This window comes from Microtus pennsylvanicus, chromosome 3, assembly GCF_037038515.1.
Source record: "Microtus pennsylvanicus isolate mMicPen1 chromosome 3, mMicPen1.hap1, whole genome shotgun sequence".
Classification (NCBI taxonomy): domain Eukaryota; kingdom Metazoa; phylum Chordata; class Mammalia; order Rodentia; family Cricetidae; genus Microtus; species Microtus pennsylvanicus.
This window is the reverse complement of record NC_134581.1, coordinates 144,432,693-144,458,501: the sequence shown is the minus strand read 5'-3', so window position 1 is coordinate 144,458,501 and position 25,809 is coordinate 144,432,693. Positions and strand designations below refer to the sequence as shown.

The window sequence follows — 25,809 nt, the reverse complement described above, 5'->3', positions numbered from 1 at the left end:
GCTCCGAGACAGCATCTCTTTGTTCTTCTGAGTCCTTTCATGGGTCAGGGTTATGGCTAGCATACTATGTTTGCTGTCACTTAATTCTTTGCAAACAGTTGCCTCAGGCACAGGCAATAGGACTTTGATCATGGGTGAAGAACCTTAACTTTGGCCCAGCTTCCTCGGGACCATGTCTGAGTTACTGTAATGTAAGAATACACCTTGGCCCAGCTTCCTCGGGATGGTATCAGTGTCTGGGTTACTCTTCTGCTCCTGTAGGAATACACCCTGACAAAAGCAACGTACAGGAAAAGGGCTCATGCTAGAGAAGACATGGCCGCAAGAGGCAGAGTGAACAGGAAGTGGAACCAGCTCTAAAGTCTCTGGATCTATCCCCACTGACTTACTTCCTCTGGAGAGGCTCCACCGCTTCCTGTTCCACAACCTTCCTAACAGTGCCACCCTCTGGAGACCGTTTTCAAACTGGGTGCCTTCAGAGCACAGTTGACACAGTGGGGCACTGGGTTGGACAGCCCATGGGTTGTAAGGAGCAGCACAGCCCTGCTTGTGAAAATGATAACTGTGGTCCCACTGGCTGCTTTAGGAAGCTGTTAAATGTCATCACCACAGACGAGACTTAGCACTCAGCCGATTTCTGTTCTCAGTCAAATTGCCATAAACAAAGGTAATCAAAGCTGGTATTTTTATTAGGGGTTTTCAAAGCTTGCACCCAGCAAGCCTGTGCGTGCCTATTAAATACAGATTTGTAGAGTGAATGGTAGTTATATTTACGGTGCATTAAAACGGTTTACTGGCGTGATCCAGAAGTCGATAGTGCACTTTGATCTCACCTGGCTGGCTGGTATCCTGGCCACAAATCTATCCCTGAGTTCCTACAGGACGCAAATTAACAGTGTCCAGTGAACAGAAGAAGTGTTTCCAGAACCACTGGTTTTAAAGTATGTGAGTGTGCCAGCAGCAATACAGTGATCACCTGTGCTGTAAATACCAGGCAAGGCCTCCCTGGCTGTGCAGTGCATGCCCCAGAGGCCCTCACAGCACTGAACCAAAGGACTTGCTCACAGAAACAGTGCCGTCTGGTTAGCCTGGCAGTTGAAACCTAGTTAACGCTGAGTCTGTCTTAAGTACAGGAGTCAGGATTTATCAATCTTATTGCACAATGAGACCTCTGAAGATTCCATTTCAGGATGAAAACGCTGCAGGATCAGCACTGACCACAAAATAACAAGGTCTGTGATTGTAGAACAAGCTGTATCTGAACTTCAAAAAGGACTCTAGTGGGGACCGGTCCCGGGTTTGTGGGAGAGTCCAGATGCAGCCTGCCATTAGGAAGTCCAAAGATCAGCATACTGGCATTTCTCAGACCCTGCCCGATTTATTCATGCAGTACTCACTAGCCCAGGGTTTGCTCCATCCCACGGTATATCTGGCAGTGGCTTAACTCTGTGTACAACTCAAATTCTCAGTTCAGTTTCAGCTTTAGTATGCTTTTCCCCATTGGCAAAGAAAGGGTTATTCCACTTCAAATAACTCATCATTGGCAGGGGCTGGAGAGAGCCGGCTCAGCAGTTAGGAGCACTGGCTACTTTCGCAGAGGTCCTGAGTTCAAGTCTTAGCACCCGCACAACCATCTGTAACTGCAGTCTGAGGGGTCCAATGCCCTCTTCTAATGGGCATGCAGACAGAACACTCATATACACAAATATATAAATGGTTTTGAATTAATCGAATCGCTGTAATATTTAAGCGGTTCTTTTCAAATAGTTTCCGGTAGATCTCTCATACATGCTACAGAGTTCTGAACGGCAGTAACAAAGAAAGACATCATCACATGTTAAACATGAAGGATGAAAGTCAGCACTCAGAAAATTCGTTTAACCCACGTTATAGCATCTTAAGAATTTTACCAGTAACCATTACCAATGACTACTATATAGATCATCCTTTTTCATATATTCTATCAATCAAAAGCCTAAATCCCTGCAGTTTGTTTTTTTTCCAAAAAAAAAAATCATGTTGCTGGTTAATTGCCCTGAACATCAGAACAAGTGGGGTGCTATCCCATGTCATTCTGTTGACCTCCAGGGTTGATTTGGGGGGCACACTGTGCACTAGGTAGTCTGGGGATAGTATTCAAATATATAAATGTCATGTGAAAGAGTTATATGGTCACATGATCTCTGCAGTTTTGTTCAGGCCATTGAGGGGCTAATGAATTACAAATAGCTTTTGCAAAGGTGTTTACATCACTGTGCTGCCTCCAAAGCAGTACAGTTCCTGCCCTGAACTGAAGACAGCACCTTGCTGTGTGAGCAGCAACAACACTCAGGCACTTATCTCTTGATTTGAAGAACCCCATCCTAAGCTCTCTGATGCATTAGTAAACCCTGACAAGAGATACAGGGATGCAATAATATATATTATACTATATATTATTATATATAATATTAAGTTTTATATATTTAAGAAGACAGAGCAAACCTTCCGTCACAGCACTTGAAGGGCAAAACCAGGCAAATCTCTGAGATCAAGGCCAGCCTGGTCTACAGAGAGAGTTCCAGGAATCTAGTCTCAGAAAGCAAAAGAAAAGAAAAAAAAGCATTAACTAGAAATAGTCCAAGTGTTAAGTAAGCATTAGACTTTATTGAAAATAGCTAGAGCCTGGTATGATTACATAAACCTTTAATCCCAGCACTAGGGAGATGAGGGGAACTGTGAATTCAAGGCCAGCCTGGTCCACACATCTAGTTTCTGGTCTACAGGGAGATTCTGTCTCAAGGGAAGAGAGGAGGGGGCAGGGATGGTTTGAGATGTCTAGTCAAGGAGGGGAAACGGCCCCAGTTAGGACAGATCTTAGAGGAAGATGCATAGCAAAGGCGCAGAACAGAGGTACCTTCTCAGCTGTCTGCTATAGTGTTCTAAATTTTAAAGGTATATGTCACTTCAGTACACACGTGTGCATATTGAACCTTGCAGTCGCCTATACTTGTGTCAGAATGTGAGTGACAGCCAAAAGCAGGGAAAGAGTCCAATGCAAGAATCAGAAAGTACCCATTGGACTTGACAGTCTGTCTGGTGGCCTTGAAAAGAACAAAGTCAGAATTCGGTAGAGTGTTAAGGGCAAAGCCAGCTTGTGGCAGGCACTTCATCCATCATGGGCAGTTCTGAAAAGTATAAAAGGGAAGTTTGTAACACGCCCCTCCCCGACCCCACTGCCATGTGCTATGAGTTACTGGTGACCAAAGTATTCAGTGCTGCAGGTCATGTGCACGTGCTCTGTGTGGACGAGAACTGCTTGGAACAAACATCAGGTTATCTGGCATTCCACACGGTGTAGGCTTGTGTAAGACGGGACTGGGTCATCATTGCTCCCTGGACTGCAAGACTCAGGAGCCCCAAGGTCATTTGGGCATTTCTTTCTTTCTTTCTTTCTTTCTTTCTTTCTTTCTTTCTTTCTTTCTTTCTTTCTTTCTTTTTGTTTTTGTTGTTGTTGTTGTTGTTGTTTTCTAGACAAGGTTTCTCTGTGGTTTTGGAGCCTGTCCTGGAACTAGCTCTTGTAGACCAGGCTGGCCTCGAACTCACAAAGACCCGCCTGCCTCTGCCTCCCGAGTGCTGGGATTAAGGGATTAAAGGCGTGCGCCACCACTGCCTGGCTTTTCATATGGGCATTTCTGCAGGGTCAAACTGTATTCTTTCAAAATGAAAATCTTTCCACTTTGCGTGCCGCCTCTGAACTCCACTTGCGATATCTTCCACCACAAAACTTTCGATTTTTATGACGGGAATCTCGAACGTCTTATATTTCACATGGATCCCCCAGTCGTGACAGCACTTCTGTATGGCACAGAATATCTTTGCTTTCTTCTCGAAACTGTCATAGATCTTTGGCTTAGGGTGCGGCTTAGACACAAAGCGCTCCTTAAAAGCATTTCCAAGCACGGTGTAGTGGGATTTCTGTGAGGAAGAGATTGAACACAAAAGAATATTAGAAACAGTTCAAGAACGGCTTAAAAACTGCTCAGTAGGCAAGGAGGAAGAGTGAGTGGAATCCCTTTATTTTACAGATGGAAACAGAAAAGACTGTGGACAGAGTCTCCTGCAGGCCAGAGCAGGATCCACGTACTGGGCTTCCTGCATGGTCAGGAGGAGATGCAAGTGAGGAGGGTACAAGGTCACCGGAGGCCAGAAAGGCACAAACAGAAGCACAGGGATGAACACCCAAGGGCCGGTGTGTGTGTGTGAAGAAGCTCAGGAGCTGGACTGTCCACAGGCCCTACCTATAGTTGATTTAAGGGTGTACCCTACAGAAACAAGACAGACCCAGCATCCCATCCTCCAGGGAAATGGTGTCTAAAGGGTCCACTGTGAACAAGAAAGCATTGAAATTGGAGCTGAAGGGACCTTCTACATCTAAAGGACCAGATTCAGAAAATGGAAGTCACTTGTAATAAGTAATATGCTTCTAGTCCAAATGGTTCCAATAACCCATCCCCTAGGTAGTCCAGCCATGCACCACCCTCCATTGGTTGCAAGAATTATACCAGCATTCCTCTCTGGAGGTTTTGCCAGCCTTTAATTAAAAGGTTGTTGTTGTTTTTCCGAGACAGGGTTTTTCTGTGTTGCTTTGGAGCCAGTCCTGGAACTAGCTCTTGTAGACCAGGCTGACCTTGAACTCACAGAGATCTGCCTGCTTCTGCCTCCCAATTACTGGGATTAAAGGCACGTGCTACCACTCCCTCAGCATTTAATTAAAAGTTTTAAGGGGGCCAGTTTAAGGGTGCTGCACGCCTTTAAGTTCCTGCACAGAGATTAAGTGGTTCTTTATGACTTCAAGGCCAGCCTGAGTTTCAGGATAGCTAGGATTTTACATAAAGAGACCCTGTCTCAAAAAAAAAAAAAGTTTTAAGGGGAAGAAAGTCGAAGGCTAACCTGCAAGTGTTACTTTTTTTTTTCCTTTTCATTTTTCAATACATGGGTTCTCTATGTAGCCCAGGCTATCCTGGAACTCACTCTCTCAGAGGGCCACCCGCCTCTGCCTCCCAGATGCTGAGAAAAAGGGCTGGTGTCACCACCTGCCCCCAGCTGTGCTGCATTTTTTAAATAAGGTGTTCGGTTTTCATTACAGAAATGTGCTGTGGAGCTGGGTAGCAGTGGTGCAGCCTTCAATCCCAGCACTTGGGAGGCGGAGGCAGATGATCTCTGAGTTCGAGTTCACGCTACAGAGCAAGTTCCAGAACAGACCAGGCAACACAGCGAAACCCTGTCTTGAAAACCAGGGGGAAAAAAAGAAGTGTTCTATGTCCCAAAAAAGTTTAGAAAACAAAATAGGAAGAATTTCTTAACCAGAATATAACATTTTTATATACTTAGCCTTTATCCTCATTTCTTTTCTTGACCGAAGATGGACCTCAAGGTATTGCTGCTCATGGGATTCGATTTATTTCCTAGCAGGTTTTCACTCTATCATATGTGCTTCAAAATCTCAGCCTAATTGTTCCTTTCGTATAATTTCTGACATACGGTAAAGTTGCAGAAAGGGCCAGGAAAATTCCCGAATGCCTTTAACCAGTTTCGCAGAAGCACACAGTTATACGCGTTCACGCATTTCCTAAGCTAAGAAGCCAGCACCGGTGCCTTTCTTTTCATTACAGAATTTTATGCGCAAGCCTTTATTTGTCCCAGGAGCTGATCGAGGACACAACACTGCATCTAGCATAGCCTTCCTTCTCTACAGCCGCATGAAGAAACTATTCCTTTGGCCAAAGTGGTGGCGCATGCCTGTAGTCCCTGCTCAGGGGAGGCTGAGACCCCGAAGACTCGCAAGTTGAAGCCAGCCTGGTCAATACCGTGAGACTGTCTTTCAAAGGGACTTTCTTATTTTTATCTAAAGGACACACAATTGTCCATATTCATAGTATGCAGTGTGATAATCTGAGCATGGAATGACCAATCGGAGTAGTTATCATTCCCTTCTGCCTAAACAATTTTCACCTCTTCATGTTATGAAGCTTTGAATTTCCCTCGTCTGATTTGTTTGGAATGAATGGGAAACAGCGCTTGCCCTGCCGTGTGGGAGAACCCTAACCCTTATCCATGTGGCCCAACTGCTGGGGCAGCTGTAATTAGACCTCCCTCTCCTGCCTAGCCTCCAGCACCTCTATTCCACTTCATGCTTCCATGATATCAGCTTTTCTGGCCCCCACACAAAAGCACAACTTTATTAATACAAGGACCGTGGACAACAGCCACAACAGAAGCCATAGTGTCCTAGCTACAAACGTTTCTCCAGGAGATGAGACGCTTTAACTGGTACCCGAGACTGCCAGGGCAGCTCACCTCCACCACTCGGATGTCAGCCGTGTAGCACGCAAAGGCCTTGCATTTCCCACACAGCAGTTTCTTGTTTTCCTTATCAGGGGCCGGTTGTGGCTTGCGTTGACTATCTCTGATGAACTTTTCATCCAACTGTATGCGTTGAACCTACATGCCAAAGGAAAAGTCTCTTGAATGACCATAACTAGCACACGAAGGTCAATGCACACAGCCACAACACGCACATACATACACACACACTCACTCAAATATAATTTCCATGAGCATACAACTCCTATTCGTACTGTTTGGTTTATAAAAGTCAATCTCGTAATTCCTTCGGTTCTCTGAACTCTTTAGCCATCAGGGTTTAATCCATCCTCCATTAATCTTTCAATTGCTTTCCCAAACACGCCCGTGAAATTGTCACATGAGCCATGCTTTCAACTTTCTACAAAACCTTAGAAACCCTTCACAAATGAGCCACCATAGGCGTGCTTCAGGCATAACATAAGCCGAACAAATAGATCAAGAGACAGAGTCCTCTGCCTGAGACCTCTCCTGGAGCACAGAACATATTGCTGAAGTCCAGCACAGTGGAATGCCGGCACAGGGTGGCTGGATTCTAACTCCACATGTCGACTGGCCGAGTAGAGAAAGAATGGGGCATTATGACAAACCAAATGAAAGATTATGAAGAGTGAGGAGAGGGTGGACCGGCCAGAAACACCAGGGTCCTGGGAATAACATGATGGTGGGCTCCCTGGATTTTCTGTTCATCTGCTATGTGCAGACTTAAAGCCGAAGCAGCTGACATCAGGAATGCCCAGAGGTAGAAACAGAAAGTCCCCCAGAGAAGCCTGCTGTCCCTCAGCAAAGGGCCAGAAAAGGGCAGCCTCGCAGACAGAATCTTTAGATTTTTAGAGCTTAAAGTTCAGACAATATAACTGCCTTGCTCTATGGGTAGAGAGGGCACTGGGGCCCAACCCCTCCATACCTGTGCCAGCACAAAGGAGGAACTAAGATTTCTACTTTACAAAGCTAATTAGGCCCCATTATCAGGATGGAGTCAGGGACTTCAGCCCCATTAACAGGAAGACCCTGCGAGGAGACAGAAACCCCTCCACCCAGCAGTAACAAGGGCGTCCCTCCCCTTGTTCCTGTCAGAGGCTGGACACCTGCTGCGTCCCTCCCCTTGTTCCTGTCAGAGGCTGGACACCTGCTGCGTCCCTCCCCTTGTTCCTGTCAGAGGCTGGACACCTGCTGCGTCCCTCCCCTTGTTCCTGTCAGAGGCTGGACACCTGCTGCGTCCCTCCCCTTGTTCCTGTCAGAGACTGGACACCTGCTGCATCCCTCCCTTGCTCCTTTCACCTGCTTCCACCGGTGGGGACAAAGCAAGGACCCTACCTCCTCAACAGAGCCGAGCCAGTAGCCAGCTAACACAGAAGACTAGGAAGGGTCAGAGTCTCAGGAACAGCAAATGAAAACATCTAAGTTGCAAACATCTCTGCTCGTATCATGAAACAGAAGACCTCACACTGAATGAAAAAGGCACAATCAATGATGCTAATGCTGAAATGATAAGAATTACATGGTACACAGTTGAACAGCCAGGGTAAAAATGCTTCAATGAACGATCACACACATTTGATTATGGAAAAATATGCAGGTTCATAACAACCCGGACTACAAGCTCAACAGATGAACTGGACTAGAAGGGACCAAGGAGCAATCATGAACTAAAAATTAGAACCAACGCTGGAGAGATGGCTCAGCAGTTAATAACAACGACTGGCTGCTCTCCAGAGGACCTGGGTCAGTTCCCAGCATCCACACAGCAGCTGATAACTCTCTGGAGCTTCAGTTCCAGGGGATCTGATGCCCTTTTCTGGCCTCCTTGAGCACCAGGCACAAGTACTTGATGCACGGACTTACATGCTGACAACACAAGCATACACACTAACATTATATATATTTAATATATATTATGTAATATATGTTTATTTAAAAAAAACTGGAACAAATTACCCCAATCAAACCACACAAAGAAAACAGACTAAAAAAACCGAAACAAATAAAAAAAACAGACTCTTTGGGACATGTATGACTACTGAAGAATTTTTTACATCTAACATCTAATGTCATTAGAGTCCAGAAATGAAGGGACAGGATCTGGAAAGTCAGAGTAATTATGGCTAAACAATTATGAAATATGGAGAGCAGTAGGATCTTAGATTCACAAAGCCAACCATGCCCCAAAGATGATCACTCCAAGGCACACATAATAAAACTTCTGGAAACACAAAATCTCAGCAGCAGGAAAAAAAATAAGAAAAAGAAAAAAAGGAAAAAGAAAAACAAAGCTACTATCTCTACAAAAGAAATGACAGCAGGCAGTTCTCAGAAGCCACACAAGCCAGAAGGAAGAGAAACAGTTATTTCTCAAATGCTAAAAGAATTAGCACTCTCGTCCATCAAAACCGCCTGGTGGGGAGCACCTTAGATAGCCAAGTGTCTTTCATTCACTTACATGGCTTTTTAAAATCACACACTAAAATTCAATTAAAATACTAGTCGTCACAAGTATCTTTGTTGTGCCCAGAGTCTTGACGCCAAAACCACCATTAGACCAGATCGGATGCAAAAGCAAAGAGTTTTTTTAATTATGAGTTAACTCGGGGTCTCTGTCTGACACAGCAGGTCCAGTAGAGAGACGCGGAGCTGCTGTGGGGCAGGGATCTTCAAGTTGCATAGTAACAGTCTCAGGATTGGTGCACCTCCGGGCTGGTGGAACCTGTCCTGAGCTGGTTGGTCAGCTGCAGCTGTAGAAAGGTTGCTATACCTGGAGGCCACTGGGGTCCAACGTACTGCAGTCCATGATTATCAGTAAAGCACAGGCAGAGCCCGCTAACTTCTGATTGGTTCCTTGCCACATGGAGGATACCTGGCAGTTTCTTCCCAGTAATCAGGGCAAGGTCGGGCCAGTTCGGGCGGGCGAGTTTGGGGGCTCAGGACATCCTGCTGAGTCAAGGGCCTCCATATTGCTGGGTTTTTCTGCAGTCTATCGTGGCTGCCAAATCTTGGGGTGGGGGGAGCAGTACTGGTGAGGGGCTGGGCCCTTCATCTTAAATGCACTGTTGGTAATGGTTCTAAAGTCTAATGAGTTAAAGCTGCTACTACCATAGTTACAACTTTAAGGCAAACAGCAGTAACTGGTGGAGACGCCACCACGGCACTGCCCCACCCAACCCCACACCTGTGGTTGAAAAGAACTCCACACACAGGCAAAGTCGGTTTCTTCCTTCTATACTGTAGGTTCCAGGGATCAAACTCAGGCCATCAATCAAGCACCCTTCTCCACTGAGCGTGCGGGCTAAAGTTGTATTTTAAATTTAAATGAGTGTGCTTAAGAGAGCTACAAAACAGAACCGCCTCTAAGCTAAGCCCTGCTTGCCCAAGGACAGATAACTTGGAATGCTGGAGGCCTTTGATCAGGTTAGACAACAAGCCGTGTGTTTTCACTTCTGGTGAAACAAGCCTGGTTGCCACAAACGCACAAGATGTGCTTAATCACACCTAGGGCAGTACATAGGCAGGAAGTGTGTCAGGATATGTGCTTGCCCCCCTTGTACGAAGGCAGGAAGGGCATCGCCTTCCTTATTACATTCTGACTAATGTAATTCGCAGCCAATTCTCTGGAGATCCTGGGTATGGACCTGGCCAGTGTCCACCGTCCTGGCCAGTATTTAATAAAGCTTGCTTCAAATTTAGCTCAAAATTATAGTCATGTTCTTATTCTCACCTGGTAGGGTTAGCATGAGCCATCATCCCCTAAAGTGAAGAAGCCCTTGCAGCAGTTGTGAGTATGTAAATTGTGCCGGAAGTCCTTCCTTCAAAAGGAACATTCATGTCCGAGCTTGGCTCCATGAGGAAGGGAACACAGGCTTCTTCATTTAGATTTCAGATTACACTTTGTGCAGTTATAACCAGAACAGCCTAATCATCTCCACACTGTGAAGTACCTGAGTTACCATCATGTCCTGAACCTTCTATTATAGACATGAGTTCTTGGCTTCCCTGGACTGCACACGTTGTGCCGCAACATGGTAACCAGAGAATTCCTGGGGGCACAGTGGTCTTATTGCACCATCCAACACACAACCTCGTAGCAAACTGTGACTCAAGCCAATTTCCAAGTTCAAATCCAGGCCCCAAGCCCTCATTAAAACCACAAAAGAGGTTCTCACCCCAGAATCACATCTTTTTGTTTTTCTTTTTTTTCTCTTTTGGTTTTTCGAGACAGGGTTTCCCTGTGTAACAGTCTTAGCTGTCCTGGAACCAGCTCTTGTAGACCAGGCTGGCCTCGAACTCACAGGAATTCACCTTCCTCTGCCTTCCAAATGCTGGGATTAAAGGTGTGCGCCATCACCACCCAGCCTTATTGTTTTTCTTTTATGGCACTTTCACACAGAGCTGTCATGCCGTTCAGTTCTTATTGCCACCTCCCCACACTGAGTTGCCCCTCTTCTCTAGCTGGTCTCCCCACCCCCAACCACCATATGTCCTCCCTTTCACATCCCATAGACTTGATCACTCCCTTTTATCTCTAATTCCAACAATTGAGAGGTAGAAACAGGAGGATGTAAAGTTCAAAATCACCCTCAGCTTCATAGCCAGTTCAAGTTGAGAGCCAGCCTGAACTACTTGGCAACCTTTTAAAAAAATAACAGACACACACCATACACATACACACTCACACACACCACACATACACTCATAGACACATTACACACACATACACATGCACACACACATGCATACTCACAGACTCACACACACCATACACATACCATACACACACACTCACACACACATACCATACACACACTATACTCACACACTCACACAGACACACACCATACGACACATACATTCACACATACAATACACACACACTCATACACACCATACACTTGCATGCACATAAACACACACCATACACATACTCACACACTATGTATGCACTCACACACCATACACACACATGCACACTCACACAGACTCACGTGCACACACCCTACATATGCACACACACACTCACACACTGTATGCACACACACACTCACACACTATGTATGCACACACACACCACACACATACTCACACACTATGTATGCACTCACACACCATACACGCACAGGCACACTCACACAGACTCACACGCACACACCCTACATATGCACACACACACCACACACTGTATGCACACACACACTCACACACTATGTATGCACACACACACTCACACACTATGTATGCACACACACACCACACACACACTCACACACTATGTATGCACACACACCACACACACACTCACACACTATCTATGCGCTCACACACTATGTATGCACACACACACCACACACACACTCAGCACCAACCCTGCTCATTTATTATTTCTGGTCAGATTCCAAGAGTAACCCAGAAAAAAAAAGACTTACCGTTTTCTCAAATTTCATTTCATCCCATGTCTGAAGCATTGAAATGGATTCATTCATTATTTTTTCCTTGAACATGTTCACCTTTTCTTTCTCGATGACGTCAGCATTGCTGGTCAGGAGGAAGCACTTGCTGTCTCTTGCTCTTCCCCTGCCTGTCAGAAAACATTTGGTTTGTACTTGCGATGTAAAACCCTGACGTGATGTGGAAACAGACACGAAAGTGTGAGAGGTGTTCCTAGAATTCACTGTTGATTCACAGCACCCTGCTTTCTAGGGGCGCTGGACTGAGGAGCACATGAGAATGCGGGCTCCAGTCTGCATGGTAAACACACAGATGAACCAGGATCCACCTGCAGCTCGTTTTCTGGGGATCTCCAGTGATGCGGTGTGATCACAGCCGGATTATCAGAAACACTGATTTCAAGATGATCTAGATGGGTCCTCAGCGATGCCACCACGAGCACTCCCACCTGAACCCTTTTGTAATGCCGAGAGAGGTTTATAAGCCCTGGGATGCAGGAAAGACACTGGCAACGCTGTTGCAGAGACAGATGGAAAGGGTCACGGGCATCTGAATGAGAGGTTATTCTGAGAGTTGGGTTATGTGCAACGGAGATGGAAAAGGACATAAAATGTGAAAAAGCAGGATGTGAGCAATTCGACATCAGTAGCGGAGTCTGGTTGGCTGAACTGGATCATAAGCTGAAGAAGGATGAAAAAAGGATGGGAATAGGGAGCAGCACACAGAGATGTTATTCAGAAGGGCCAAGTGGGGCTCTTCTTGGGGAAGCAAGGGAAAGGAGGGAAGAGCCTGGTCAGGGTGAGACGAAAGGACTCTACAGTACAAGGAGCTACTCGCCACAACCATGAAAGGTCTACTTGCTGAGTGGCAAAGCCTCAGGCCAAGTGGCTATCATACTTTCTTAAGTGTGCCAGTGAAGGCTGGGCATCAGGCAGTCCCATTGTGAAGTGTCACAATGGAGCACTATGGGTAAAACTATAACCACCTAATCCTGACCAGAGAAGTCAACTTTTGGCCTAAAATTACCCGAGTCACGTGTGCCTTCAATCACATGCGACAGCTCAGTAAAGAAGGATGGACAAGCACCCACACACCAAACAAAGCGGGAGCCATGTGGGAATGACGCCAGCTGCCCTCACCTCTGGTTTGGATCATTTTGATGACGTTGCCCACATACTCGTACAGGATGACCAGGTTGCACTGAGCAATGTCAATGCCTTCGTCAGCCACCGAGGTAGCAATCAGGATGTTGTTATCCCCGCTGGCTCTGAACGCTTCCAGCGCACACTTCTGTGCTGGGAGTGTCATCCCTGCGTTGGATAAAGAGGTCACTGTACAACTCACTCGTGAAAGAGTTACGCTCTTGGAAAACCAGCCACTAATTAGGACCATTTAAACGTGGAAAGTTATTTTTATCTTGAAAAAAAAAGCACACAGTCCATCAGATGTCACAAAATAATGAAACATGGTATACATTTTATACGCATACTATACTAAATCTACTTCACTATTCATAAATACCTGTTGCCTGGTTTGTTTTGCCACGTCCAGTCAATATACCAGGCTTTAGAAAGCTGAGTGCAGGATTTTCTTCAATCCATTTCTTTAAAGCCTGAAAGTGAGAAGCAAAGACCGGTTGGATACTATTTGTAAAGATTAAGCCTCGATATCCCAGACCCAAAAAGATGAACATGGGATGTACTCACTCATAATTGGTTTCTAGCCATAAATAGGGGCCACGGAGTCTACAATAGGCGAATCTAAAGAAGCTAAGTAAGAAGGTGAACCCAAGGAAAAACATATAGTTATCCTCTTGGATAAGGGAAGTATACAAAATTGCCGGGGAGAAAAGTGGGGTGTTGGGGGTGGGGTGGGATGGGGGTAAGGGGAGATGGGGAGAGAAAAGGTAGAAGGAAAGGAGGGGGGACTTGGGGAAACAGGAGGATCGGGATAAAGGAAGGTTGGATAGGGGAGCACGGAACCCCATTTCTTAGTTAAAGGACCCACTTTAGGATGGGCAGGAGACTTGACCCTAGAGGGGATCCCAGGTGCCCAAGCTGAGGCCCCCAGTTAGTTCCTTGGGCAGATGAGGATAGGGAACCTGAAATGACCCTATCCTAGAGCAATACTGACGAATATCATGCATATCATCCTAGAACTTTCATCTGGCGATGGATGGAGATAGAGACAGAGACCCACACTGGAACACTGGATAGAGCTCCCAAGGTCCCAAGGAGGAGCAGAAGGAGGGAGAACATGAGCAAAGAAGTCGGGACCACGAGGGGTGCACCCATCCACTGAGACAGTGGAGCTGATCTACTGGGAGCTCACCAAGGCCAGCTGGACTGTTACCAAAAAAAGCATGGAATAAAACTGGACTCTCTGAACATGACGAACAATGAGGGCTGATGAGACGCCAAGGACAATGGCATGCGGTTTTGATCCAACGCAATGTGCTGGCTTGGTGGGAGCCTAGCCAGTTTGGATGTTCACCTTCCTAGATATGGACGGAGGGGAGAGGACCTAGGACTTACCACAGGGCAGGGAACCCTGACTGCTCTTTGGACTAGAGAGGGAGGGGGAGAAAAGTGGGGGGAAGGGGAGAGGGGTGGGAGGAGGGGGAGAAGAATGGGAGGAGGGGGAGGGAAATGGGAGGCTGGGAGGAGGTGGAAATTTGTTTTTTTTTTTCTCTTTCTTTTCTTTATTCTCCTTTTATCAATAAAAAAAATACATAAAAAAAGATTAAACCTCGAATTATTTCAATATTGTGTGTATATGCATGTATATACAATATATGTATATATACACACACACACAAAGTACTCTCTCTCTCTCTCTATATATATATATATATATATCATAAAGCTGAACATGCAGATAGATTTCAGACTAAGTCCCAAACAACAATGAATTCTAGTGGTCTAGACCTCTGTGGTTCATTGTGGCTTAATTTGTGATTAAATTGCAGTGATTAAAAAGTCAAGGTCCAGAACAATGGTACACAGAATAACTGGATTTAACAAGACTTTGAGAAGCAAGATCGATATGTCTAAATCAATTATGGTTACATATCAGCAATAGACAATTGAAATTTGAAAAATATGTGTGGTACGTGTGGGTATACAGGGCTGATCATGCTTGGGGGTGTGCACGTGTGTGTGTGTGTGTGTGTGTGTGTGTGTGTGTACACGTTATGAAGGACTGGGTCAACCTCAGGTGTCGTTCCTTAAGAGCCACCCACCTTAGTTCATTTTGAGACTGAGTAACTCCCTGGGGATTGCCAAGTGGGCTCACCTAGCCGGCCAGCCAGTCCAGGGTCTGCTTATCTCTCCTCCCCAGTGCTGGGATCACAAGCGTGCGCTGCCATGCTCAGCTCTTCTGTGTGGATGCTGGGAACTGCATCCACGCCTGATCCCACACTTCCAATGCTTCACTCACTGAGCTATCTTCTCAGCCCACAATGTGAATTTGTTTTGTTTTGTTTTGTTTTCAAGACATGGTTTCTCTGTGTAGCTCTGGCTGTCCTGAAACTCTCTCTGTAGACCAGGCTGGCCTCAAACTCACAGAGATCCTCCTGCCTCTGCCTCTTGAGTGTTGAGATTAAAAGTGTGTGCTACCACTGCCTGGCTAATGTGAAACTTTTTTTTTTTTTTGGATTTTTTTGAGACAGGATTTCTCTGTAGCTTTGGAGCCTGTCCTGGCACTAGCTCTTGTAGACCAGGCTGGCCTCGAACTCCCAGAGATCCACGTGCCTCTGCCCCCCGAGTGCTGGGATTAAAGGTGTGCGCCACCGCCGCCCTGCTTAACGTGAAACATTTTAAAGTACGATTTCTCAATTGCATCACTAAAACTATCCTTTAGATGCAGCTCTAAGAAAACATATGCATGACCTCTATACCAAAAATGACAAAACACTAATAAAACATAGCAAAGAGGACTGCGGAGATGGCTCAGGGGTTAAGAGCACTGACTGCTCTTCCAGAGGACCCGGGTTCAATTCCCAGCACCTATATGACAGCTCACAACTGTCAGTTCACTGCAGTTCCAGAGAATATCATGCCCCTTTCTGGTCTCTGTGGGCACTGCATGCAATATACTGATACACATGCAGGTAAAACACCCACATGCATTAAAAAAAAACAGACTAGAAATGTTCAGTGTTCAGAGACACTATGAAGATAACTAAGTCAGGTAGTGGTGCTCACCTTTAATCCCAGCACTCGGGAGGCAGAGGCAGGAGCGTCTCTGAGCTCGAAGCCTACTTGGTCTACAGAGAAAGTCTTAAACAGCCAGAGATAGACAACACAGAGAAACCCTGTCTTAAAAAAAAAAAAAAAGAAAAGGAAAAAAAGAAAGAACTAAGAAGCAGGCTGTGGGTCAGCAGAAAACACTTCAAATCTCCTGTCTCCCAGAGGACTTTCTTTGGTTATCCTACAAAAAGAATCTTAAGAAACTTAACAATGTGGTAGCAACCTATTGTTTCCCAGAACTGGGCCTAAACTACTCATGTATGCTAGATGAGTACTCAACCACTGAGCTATAGCTCCAGCCCAAAACCTCGACTTTGACATTGGTTGTAAAATCTGAATAAGCATTTTAAAGATGATGTCAAGACAAACTTCTAAAGCATTTAAGATGCCCAAGCATATTAGGTACTAATCAAATGTAAATCAATACCTACAGGATGGCTGGACGTGAACATTTTAATGGGAAGGTCTTAAAAAGGATGAGTTTGGGGGCTGGAGAGATGGCTCAGTGGTTAAGAGCACTGGCTGCTCTTCCAGAGGTCCTGAGTTCAATTCCCAGCAAACACATGGTGGCTCACAACCATCTGTAATGAGATCTGGCGCCCTCTTCTGGCCTGTGTGCATACATGGAGGCAGAATGTTGTATACATAATAAACAAATAAATCTTAAAAAAAAAAAAAAGATGAGGTTTTTACTCTATAGTGCCAAGTCTTATGACTGGGTAAATAAAACAAGGAGATTTTAGGCAAAGATAAACAATCAGAACAGGCCCACACAGGTGTAGATGCTTGATTACAGGGTAGTGAGAAAAGGGCAACCTTGTCAATAAAGTAGACACACACACACACACACGAGGCTTACATCCACAAGTGCTCTGGTTTTCACAAAAAGAATGGTTTTGGTCTCCGGCTTTAGGTGGTACTCTTCTTGTAAGATCAGGTAGAGGTCTCTGAGTTTAGGATTCTCGTTGCTGGGATCCTTGGAAACTTCTTCTAGTTCCTCCAGCTTTTCTGCAAATGGGGAGCATTTTGCAAAAGGCTTATGAATGTAGACGCTTTAGAACTGTGGCCTTCCACTTCTAACGGCTAACCTCTCCATTGTTAGCCAGAAATCTGAGACGTAACCACTCACTTCAACTGGTGTACCCCTTTAGGAAAGCTCACACATTCTACAATCTACAGCTTAGGGATTTGACTTGAGTTCTGTTTAGGAAGCTGTGGAGAAGATTCCGAGGACAGTCACTGAGACTGTCAAAACTATGAAAGAAAAACAGGAAATAACCCAATCACTGAGAAACTGCTCCACAGGTCCTGGCCTACCCAGCTGGTGGAAATACAAGGTTAAAAGGAAAACATGATGAACCTGCTGATGTGGAAAGATCAAAAGAGATACATATTTTTATTTGTTTTTTTTTTATTTGTTAGTTTGTTTTTTGAATCAGGGTTTCTTTATGCAGCCCTGTTGGTCCTGGAACTTGCTATGTAGACCAGACTTGCCTCGAATTCACAGAGATCAGCCTACCTCTGCCTCCCAAATGTTGGGATTAAAGGGGGCTTTCAAAAGGATGTTTTAAGTTAAAAACCGGAACACAGGATGTCTTATCATTTAAAAAAATGTATGGTATACTGGGGTCAAATCAAACCGGATTATGATAGTCATTGTTAAGTTCTTAAAAATAACCTTAAAAATTCAATTCTATATCCTTGCAGCTCAATGACTTATACTAAAGACAAATACAACAAATAGCCCTGGTCCTTAATTTCATAATTCATTTTATCACACTTTACTAAAAGTTAGTGCTTGAGTTATTGTGTATGTATGTATCTGTGTGTGTGTGTGTGTGTGTGTGTGTGTGTGTGTGTGTGTGTGTGTGCTAATGTTCAGTTTTACACAAGTTCAATGAGACATTGGTGGTGGGAAACTGAGCATAGTAGAAGCCCTTACATATGGAAATGAAGATAACAGTTGCTTCATCCTTTGTTGGCAGTCCAGACTCTGTAAAACGCTAAGTATATAATGCAGGTTAAATTTAGCTGTTACTTATGAGTCAAGTCAAAAGGCTTTATCTGGTTCAGAAGAGAAGCCGCTCACTGCACTGAGAAGTCAGCGAGGCCCCAGCACATCTCTGTTATCTCACTATTTGTTATTCCTACAGAAAACAGACCTGGCATCCATATCAGAACTGCATCTGTTTGGGGATTGCAGTCTGTGGTTGGCTATCGATCCAAGGGTCCTGCCAAGACCACCAAAAGCATCCTGTGGGCCACAAATGGCTAATTCTTCTTTACAATGAAGAATTTCGTGTTTGTCATTTGTAAGTTCTATGCGACATTATCCCCCATATCAGTAAAATTATAGTAAACATATGCAGTTCATGTATATACTTTCCCCCAGATAACTGACTTACGTTGATCAACACAGCACATCACTGGCAATACACATGTATAGTAAATAATTTAATATAACCAAAAAAGTAGTGATTGCTACTCGATAGAAATGTTCCATTTACTATGTTCCCATGTTTGGAGTATAATGTAAGGGCAGTAGGGACATTTTTCTCATTATTAGAAGTATACATAAGCCAGGTGTTCACACCTTTAATCCCAGCACTTGGGAGACAGAGATGGACAGATCTCTTTGAGTTCGAGGCCAGCCTGGTCTACAGAGTGAGTTCTAGGACAGCCAGGGCTACACAGAGAAACCCCGACTCAAAAAAAAAAACCAAACAAAGAAATATCCATAAAGCATAGTTTTCTTAACATCATTAGAACACATGTTGGTGTCAGTAAACATTTTTAATTTACTGAGTTAGACAGAATACCATTACTCATTAACTGTGGGAAGCAGCCTTTTCAAATCCCACTGTTTTTCCTTCTCCCAAATTAAAGGTGGAAAAGGAACAGATGTGCCTATAGGTATTGGATTTTTCTGAAGCCAAACCCTCCCGTGCTCCCCTCCCCCCGTTAGGTTAACTCTAAGGTTTTTGCTTTCTTTTGTTTGTAGTGCTGAGGTTTCAGCCATGCTAAGGTCATGCTCCATCACAGCCACTATCATGTCCCATCTTAAACCCAGCACAACCGCATCAGCAAATAAATATACGCTAAGTATAACGTGCACGCTGCCAATCAAGCCACTGGCCTCCAGCGACGACTTCCGAGTCGCCCTCACCTTCAAACCTCCGCGTAAGATCTTGCTCAGTCTCATCAAATGCTGCATTTTTGACATCGTGGAAGAAGGCTTTGAGGTAATTAAGAGCATCTTTCATCTGGGCATGCTCATTGATGATGAGAGCATCATTGTATTTCTGTTTCAAAGGAAAGGTGAGTCTCAGTACACTTCCAACTCCCCACGTCCACTACACTGACGTTCAACTGGCTGTACCTAGATCAAAACCAGTTTCAAGAAAATCTTTCTCATGTTGCACAGCTGAGATTTAAGAGGTGAATAGCCCCTAGTGGGTCTATGATTAAAAAACAAAAACAAAACAAAACTCTGAACCAAAAGCTGGTTTCCTTTTTTTGTTTCAGTGAGCTAGAAATATTAATTAAGTAGACTCACTTCATATTGTAAAATTCTACCTTGGGAGAGGAATAGCAATGCATCATAAGAAACAATAATAAAAGCAAATCAGCTTTGACATCCTCCTGCATTGTGGTGCTGACCTTCCCCTTAAATTCCGAAGTCATAGCTAAGTACCCATGGGCCTTTCAGAATGAAGGCCCTTACCACCAACTCTGAAAGTTCATTAGGCCTTAAAATTCCGCCAACACCTGCTATGGTCCAAGTCTCCAAATACTTCCCACCGTGTTAACCACAGAGTGGCGGTTGTCCTGCCAGTCCCTTCTGTGTTAACCAGAGCCCCGAGTGTTCTAAGTATGTGACTTCAACAAACTAAGACCACACAGGCTTCAGGATGTGGCAACAGGAGCCATGTCTTGAACTCAGAGATGGCGGTTACCAATCACAAATCTAGAGCAGTAGGGATTTAGCATCACCCAATTTTCTCCCACCACAAAAATAAGGCAAAGCTGGAGGCTCAACACAGACTCTGAGCCTCTCTTCCAGTCTTGTAGACTTGCCGTTAAGTTTTAGAAGACAAATGAGGTTGGGGATGGCTTCCTGGAGAGTTTTTAATTCGGCTAGGATGAGAAGCTAATGTTCTCTCAGCTGCCACAGGGTAGGTCCCAGGAGAGGCAGGGACCGAAGCTTGTCATTCACAGCAGCAACCCACCCGCAAATGGGACGTGTACAGAAAGAGCGCTCTGCAAATGCTGCTCTCCTTCTCCTTGTCCGGCATCTGAAACACCATGCAGGCTTTGTGAATGGCGACGATCCACTGTTCGTATCTCTGCGTACCAAATTCTCTGTTTTGAATCTGAAATAATTTTCCTAGAGGGCAAAACAAGCAAACAAATGGTTCTCAAGCATTGGTGTTAACATGCCTCATCTTCTAATTTTCTTTCTTATCCATTATAAATAGGATATTTATCCTGAAGACTGAGATTTAGTAAAATGATTATTTACTAAATGACCCCAAATCAAAGTGCTTTACGTTTATAATTGCATTTATTTTTTTTCTTATTTCAAGAGGTCAATAATTCATTTTAAAAAGAGGAACTGGGTTCAGAAAGACTGAGTATCGCACCTTGAGTTAGCACAGACTTACCGAGTTCCTCGGAGACATTCTTTGCCAGTCCCTCTGTCTCCTTCATCAGCTGAGATATGATGGACTTAAATGTGTTGGTAGTCCGTGATTCCACCTTCCTGAAAACTAGAGACAAAGGAACACGACTTGTTTCAAAGAAGCACAGGTCAAATGCTGCCATTTCCAAACCCTTCTCTGCCCTTGTGATGTTCTCTGAAAAGCCACAGGCTCCACACTCACTGGTAAGTGGCCCAATCACAGCAAATGCTCAAAAGTCTTGAGATAGCCTCACGTTGCTTCCTGTGCCGAGCTGCCTAACATCTCTACTGCCTCGGTGTAACCCAGCCTCTCAGCCTCGCTTTCCTGGAGCCTCTACTCTGCCTGTCTGGCTGCTGCCCTTGGGGTTCTGCAGCTACCACACCCCAGCCCCATTTTCCTGCTTTCCTATTCACCTTCTCTACACCTTCTGCCCCCTCCCGAGAGTGTTCTCATTGGTCTTACTATTCACATTTGTGTACTTCCAACAGAAAAAGAATCGCCTGTCACATGCCATGCTCTGGTAATAGAGGACTGGCAAGAACTACGGACTGCTACACGGAAGGCTGGTTCTTGGAGGGAAGAAAGAAAGGCGTGCTCTGAAACCCAGCCAACCGAGCCCTGCAGTACAGGTGCAGGCAAGGCACCAGGAAGCGATTGGAAAGCAAGTCAGTCTCCCTGGGGAGGCTGCCATAAAATTAGCAAAGGAAGGAGAAAGGCAGGAACAGGAGCAGCCACGCAGAGGGCACAGCTTGGACACGGGCTCAGGATAACACGTGGAGAGTTTGCAGAGTCAGGAAAAGCAACAGAGCCTTTGCAAGACTTGGAAGCAGATGAAATTCAAAGGCAGAGTGATATTTTATTTATGCCTTATGAATAAAGCTTGCCTAAAGACCAAAAGGTAAAGCTATGCTGCTAGAGGCCGGGCAGGGGTGGCACACATCTTTAATCCCAGGATTTGGGAGACAGAGGCAGGCGGATCTCTGTGAGTTCAAGGCCACCCTGGGCTACACGGTGCAGAAAAAGATCCATGTGGTGGTGCACGCCTTTAACCCCAGCACTAGAGAGGAATAGAAAAGTGGGATGAGATGGGAACTCGCTCTCTTTCTAAGGACATCTTAGCAGTAAGACCTCTCTAGTGGCTTGATTGCTTTGCTTTTCTGATCATCAGGTTGAACCCCAATATCTGTCTCTGGGTTTTATTATTCATGCTACACCAAGGGCTCAAACATGGATGGGGTGGGAGGCACCTTCTTCACAGTCTCCCATGGGGAGAAATAAACAGAGCTGGGCCCTCCCATTCCACTACAGGCTAACAGGAAGCCTTGTGTAGCTGCTGCCCCTCCCTGCTTGCGTGGATAGTTAATCACTAATAATCTGCAAGTGAATCTCATTTTTTTAAAACCTGCCCTGGCCTTTTGGTGAGAGCTATTATGATTTAGATCATTTTAACTACAGTTATCAGATACATACAGGAGCAAGATGACCCTGTCGTATCTAGTTAGGGCATGGAGCACAGAGGTCTGACCCAGCCACTGGCTATCAATACACTTAAATTTTCTCACTACCCCCTTCACTCTCTGACTGGTGCTTGTGTTAGGGTTTTGGAGACAAAGAGCAGGGATGCTTGTCCCTTTCAGGCTACTTTTGAGACTCAGGAGGAGAGGTCCATAAGGGAGAAAGAGAGGAAACACGCTTATTCCTAAAGTGTGGGGTTAAAATGCCTCTGCCCAACAAATACAACATCAGAGTTCATCCACTGTCTCTGAAGGAGGAGGAGCAGAGTCACAGATTCCCAAGGGGAGTGTTCTGAGCCCCACTTACATTTCTGGGGTTTATAAACAAACTGCTCCAGTTCCTCCACGTTGTCTCTGACTGTGGCAATCACGGACGTGTCAAGGGCGGCGCAGAGTTTGCAGATATGCACCATGGCTTCCTCTACAGTTTTGGCATCGCCAACACCCACTGAGGCAGTCAGTCCGATGACCTGTAAGGAGCATCCCCATCAGTGGCTCTCGGACATTCTCCAGGATGTTGTGAGCAGAAGGGCCCCCGAAGTGAAGCTTATCATCCAGACACTGAGAGTAAGAGAGGAGAGGAAGCCTTCTCCAGGCAGGGCTACTCTTTCCTTTCTCCCCGTGTCTCCTACTGAGGGGGAAAACATCACAACGGGAATGAAAAGGAATGGTGTGTCCGTTCCAGCCACACACACGGCCCATTCGTTTTGTGTGCTTTAACAAGTGCCACCAACACTCAGTGAAGGGGAAGCGGCCATTGAAAACGAGCGCTGTGTAGATCCAGTGAGACGCTGTCCTTCATCCAGCGCTCGACATTACTGCATGGTTAACTCACTGGTCAGGCATCTGTTTACCGCCAACATTACTTGAAAAGAACAAGCTGTGGGTACCACACTAAATGTCCTTCAACCTGCACACCCGAAATGAGCAATTACTGGAGCAAAAGAACTGCATACAATTCGTGTTTCGCAGCCTCGTTCGGGCCCCTGATATCATACCATGACTCTTTATTGTACCCATCTCGGTTCTCATCCAGGGTTTCAGATCTTCCTGCCCCTCCGACTCCCTCTCCCATTTCTACACTGATGATTTTTAGGAAAGCACCTGCCTCTCCTCGGATGGAGAAGGAAAATTTATGCACCAGCCTCCCTTCCTTCCTGTCCCGCCTAATAATGACTCTCTGGAGTGATCGTTGTCATGTGACATGGGACCGGGTGCTGCTCGTTTCCTGGGTTAAGCCATAGACCCGCCCACTGATGCTCTGCCCTCCAGATGTCACCAGGGGCATCTGCCACAACCATCAGCTTCACCAGTTGTCCCCTTTTCCCGTTCTGCCTCATCCGCTGCTGTTCCTTACCTCACACTCAAGTGACACGATAGGGTTCTAGGATTCTGGAGCATGTCAGGCTCTGGACACACAGAACCCTCGTACTGAAAAATCACGAAGCTATCTTGCTGGGAAACTCCTCTTAGCTCCCCACTTCTCTACTAGGTCTTGCCTTGCTTTTATTTGCATCCTGACTACACCCTTTCCCCAGCTCAGCAGCAAACCTCGTGATGAGCTGTGATATAACTCCTATGTAGCTGGCTCCCTGTGCAGACTTAACTGTAGGAGAGCTAGCATTCTATCTTCTGTAGCAGTGTCCCCAGGGCCTAAAACAATGCCCAAGGTACATGGAAGCCCATGATTCACACAGTTGGCCCTCAAATCCAGATGTCATACATCTGTGAATTCACACAACTATGGATCAAAAATATTTTTTAACTTCCCAAGTACTAAACACGTATAAATTTTCCCACCTCCATTCCCTAAGCAATACAAGAACTATTGATATAAAATTTACATTATACTGTACAATATTAGTAATCTAGAGATGATTTAAAGTGTGCATGAGGAAAACGTGTAGATTATATATAAATGCAATGTCATCTCAGACAAGAGACTTAAGCAGCCTTGATTTGGTTTCTGTGAAGGGTTTCCACCCTGGATACCAAGGACAACTGTTTGTCAAATCAAAATCAAAATCAAATCAAAATCAAAACTAAACAATGCATTGCTAACTGACAGACCTAGAACGTGAGGAGGATGACCTCAAATGTGGCTACAAGGGTAACTAAGTGGGATTCTGGATGATTAGGGCTGCTCCGGGACATCACCTGACTGGAACTACCTGAGGCAGTGGGCCTGGCGACCCTCCGAGTTTGTGATCTAGGTATCGGAACATGATCTGATTGTACGGGTGGTGTTTACTGGTGTTATGGCATTCGTCAAAGATCATCAGGGTGAAGACAGACAGCGAGGGGATGGTTCCATCGTTGAGACTGTTCACAAGAATCTGGGGCGTGAGGATGATGATGTCTTTGTTCTCGATAATGTCCTGCATTGAGACATTATCAGTTGTTGCCCCAGAAACGCCCGCTACGCTGTACCTGGGAAATAACAGAAATCCCTTATTACCAACTGGGATGTGAACAAGGAAACAAAGGTGAGACGCCAGATCCGAGCAACCATTAATGAAGCTCCCCCTAAGCCCAAAAGAATACAACCGGGGAGTAGTCTAAGATAACACTCAAACCTGACAAAAAGCCAGCAATCGGGAAAAGCAAGTTGGTTATAACTGACCTCAGTATACTTATTCTTTCAAGTCATTAGGAGATGAAAAATTCTTCAAAGAGGAATGTCAAATGAAGTATAAAATCATTAAGAATGACTGCTGTGTCATCTAAATATTAACCTTGGCCTCAAGGTCATTCCCTTTGCAGGGTAACCCAGGAGCGCTTAGCCCTTCTGCTGGAGCTGAATGAAAAATATTATTCCACAAAGGAGTTACCTCTAAAACCTAAGTCTATGGTAATTTTCTCCGAATCATATCTTTAAAAAAAAACAGAACAGGGGCTGGAGAGATGGCTCAATGACCAAGAGCACTGGCCACTCTTCCCAGAGGACCTGGGTTCAATTCCCAGCACCCACATGGCAACTCACAACTGTCTGTAACTCCAGTTCCAGGGGATCCAACACTCTCACACAGACATACTGACGGGCAAAACACCCATCCATGTAAAATAAAATACATAAATTATTTAAGAAACAACACAGAAGAACTAGGCATGTCAGTGCACACCGTGACACTGTGACCCCAGCACTCAGAAGGTAGACGCAAGAAGATCCTATCTTCTAGGCCAACCTCAGCTACATAGTGAGTTGGAAGACAGCTCTGGCTACATGAAACCCTGTCTCAGAAAAGAACAAAAAAGCAAGCAAACAAACAAACAAAAAAACCAAATGAAACAAAGCAAATTTATAGCATGAAGCTAGAATTTAAAAAAAGAAAAAAAGCAGTTAAACTGATTGTAATACATACCCAAGTCTTTCAAAATAGCGTGAGAACACAGTTGCCTGCTGTTCATACACAGGAATTTGATTAGCAAAAAAGACCACTTTCCCTTTTCGTCCATGTGGCGATGTTTTCAGATGATGCTCACATATAAGAAGTGACACAAAGGTTTTCCCACAACCTTTTG

At 45.1% G+C, this 25,809-nt stretch overlaps 1 protein-coding gene across 1 annotated transcript in view; it reads right to left on the bottom strand.

Moving 5' to 3' along the window:
• Positions 1 to 2,752: 2,752 nt before the first annotated feature.
• Rigi (RNA sensor RIG-I) overlaps positions 2,753 to 25,809 on the bottom strand; it is a 43,216-nt gene continuing 20,159 nt past the window's right edge. Inside the window, exons 7-18 of the mRNA XM_075967515.1 lie at positions 25,650 to 25,803; positions 24,459 to 24,717; positions 22,595 to 22,757; positions 20,756 to 20,860; positions 20,321 to 20,478; positions 19,258 to 19,393; positions 16,951 to 17,099; positions 13,363 to 13,453; positions 12,981 to 13,151; positions 11,820 to 11,971; positions 6,340 to 6,483; positions 2,753 to 3,957 (exon numbers count right to left, since the gene is read on the bottom strand). Coding sequence (XP_075823630.1) covers positions 3,661 to 3,957; positions 6,340 to 6,483; positions 11,820 to 11,971; positions 12,981 to 13,151; positions 13,363 to 13,453; positions 16,951 to 17,099; positions 19,258 to 19,393; positions 20,321 to 20,478; positions 20,756 to 20,860; positions 22,595 to 22,757; positions 24,459 to 24,717; positions 25,650 to 25,803 — 1,979 coding nt within the window. The 3' untranslated portion in view covers positions 2,753 to 3,660. The remainder of the gene's footprint in view (positions 3,958 to 6,339; positions 6,484 to 11,819; positions 11,972 to 12,980; positions 13,152 to 13,362; positions 13,454 to 16,950; positions 17,100 to 19,257; positions 19,394 to 20,320; positions 20,479 to 20,755; positions 20,861 to 22,594; positions 22,758 to 24,458; positions 24,718 to 25,649; positions 25,804 to 25,809) is intronic.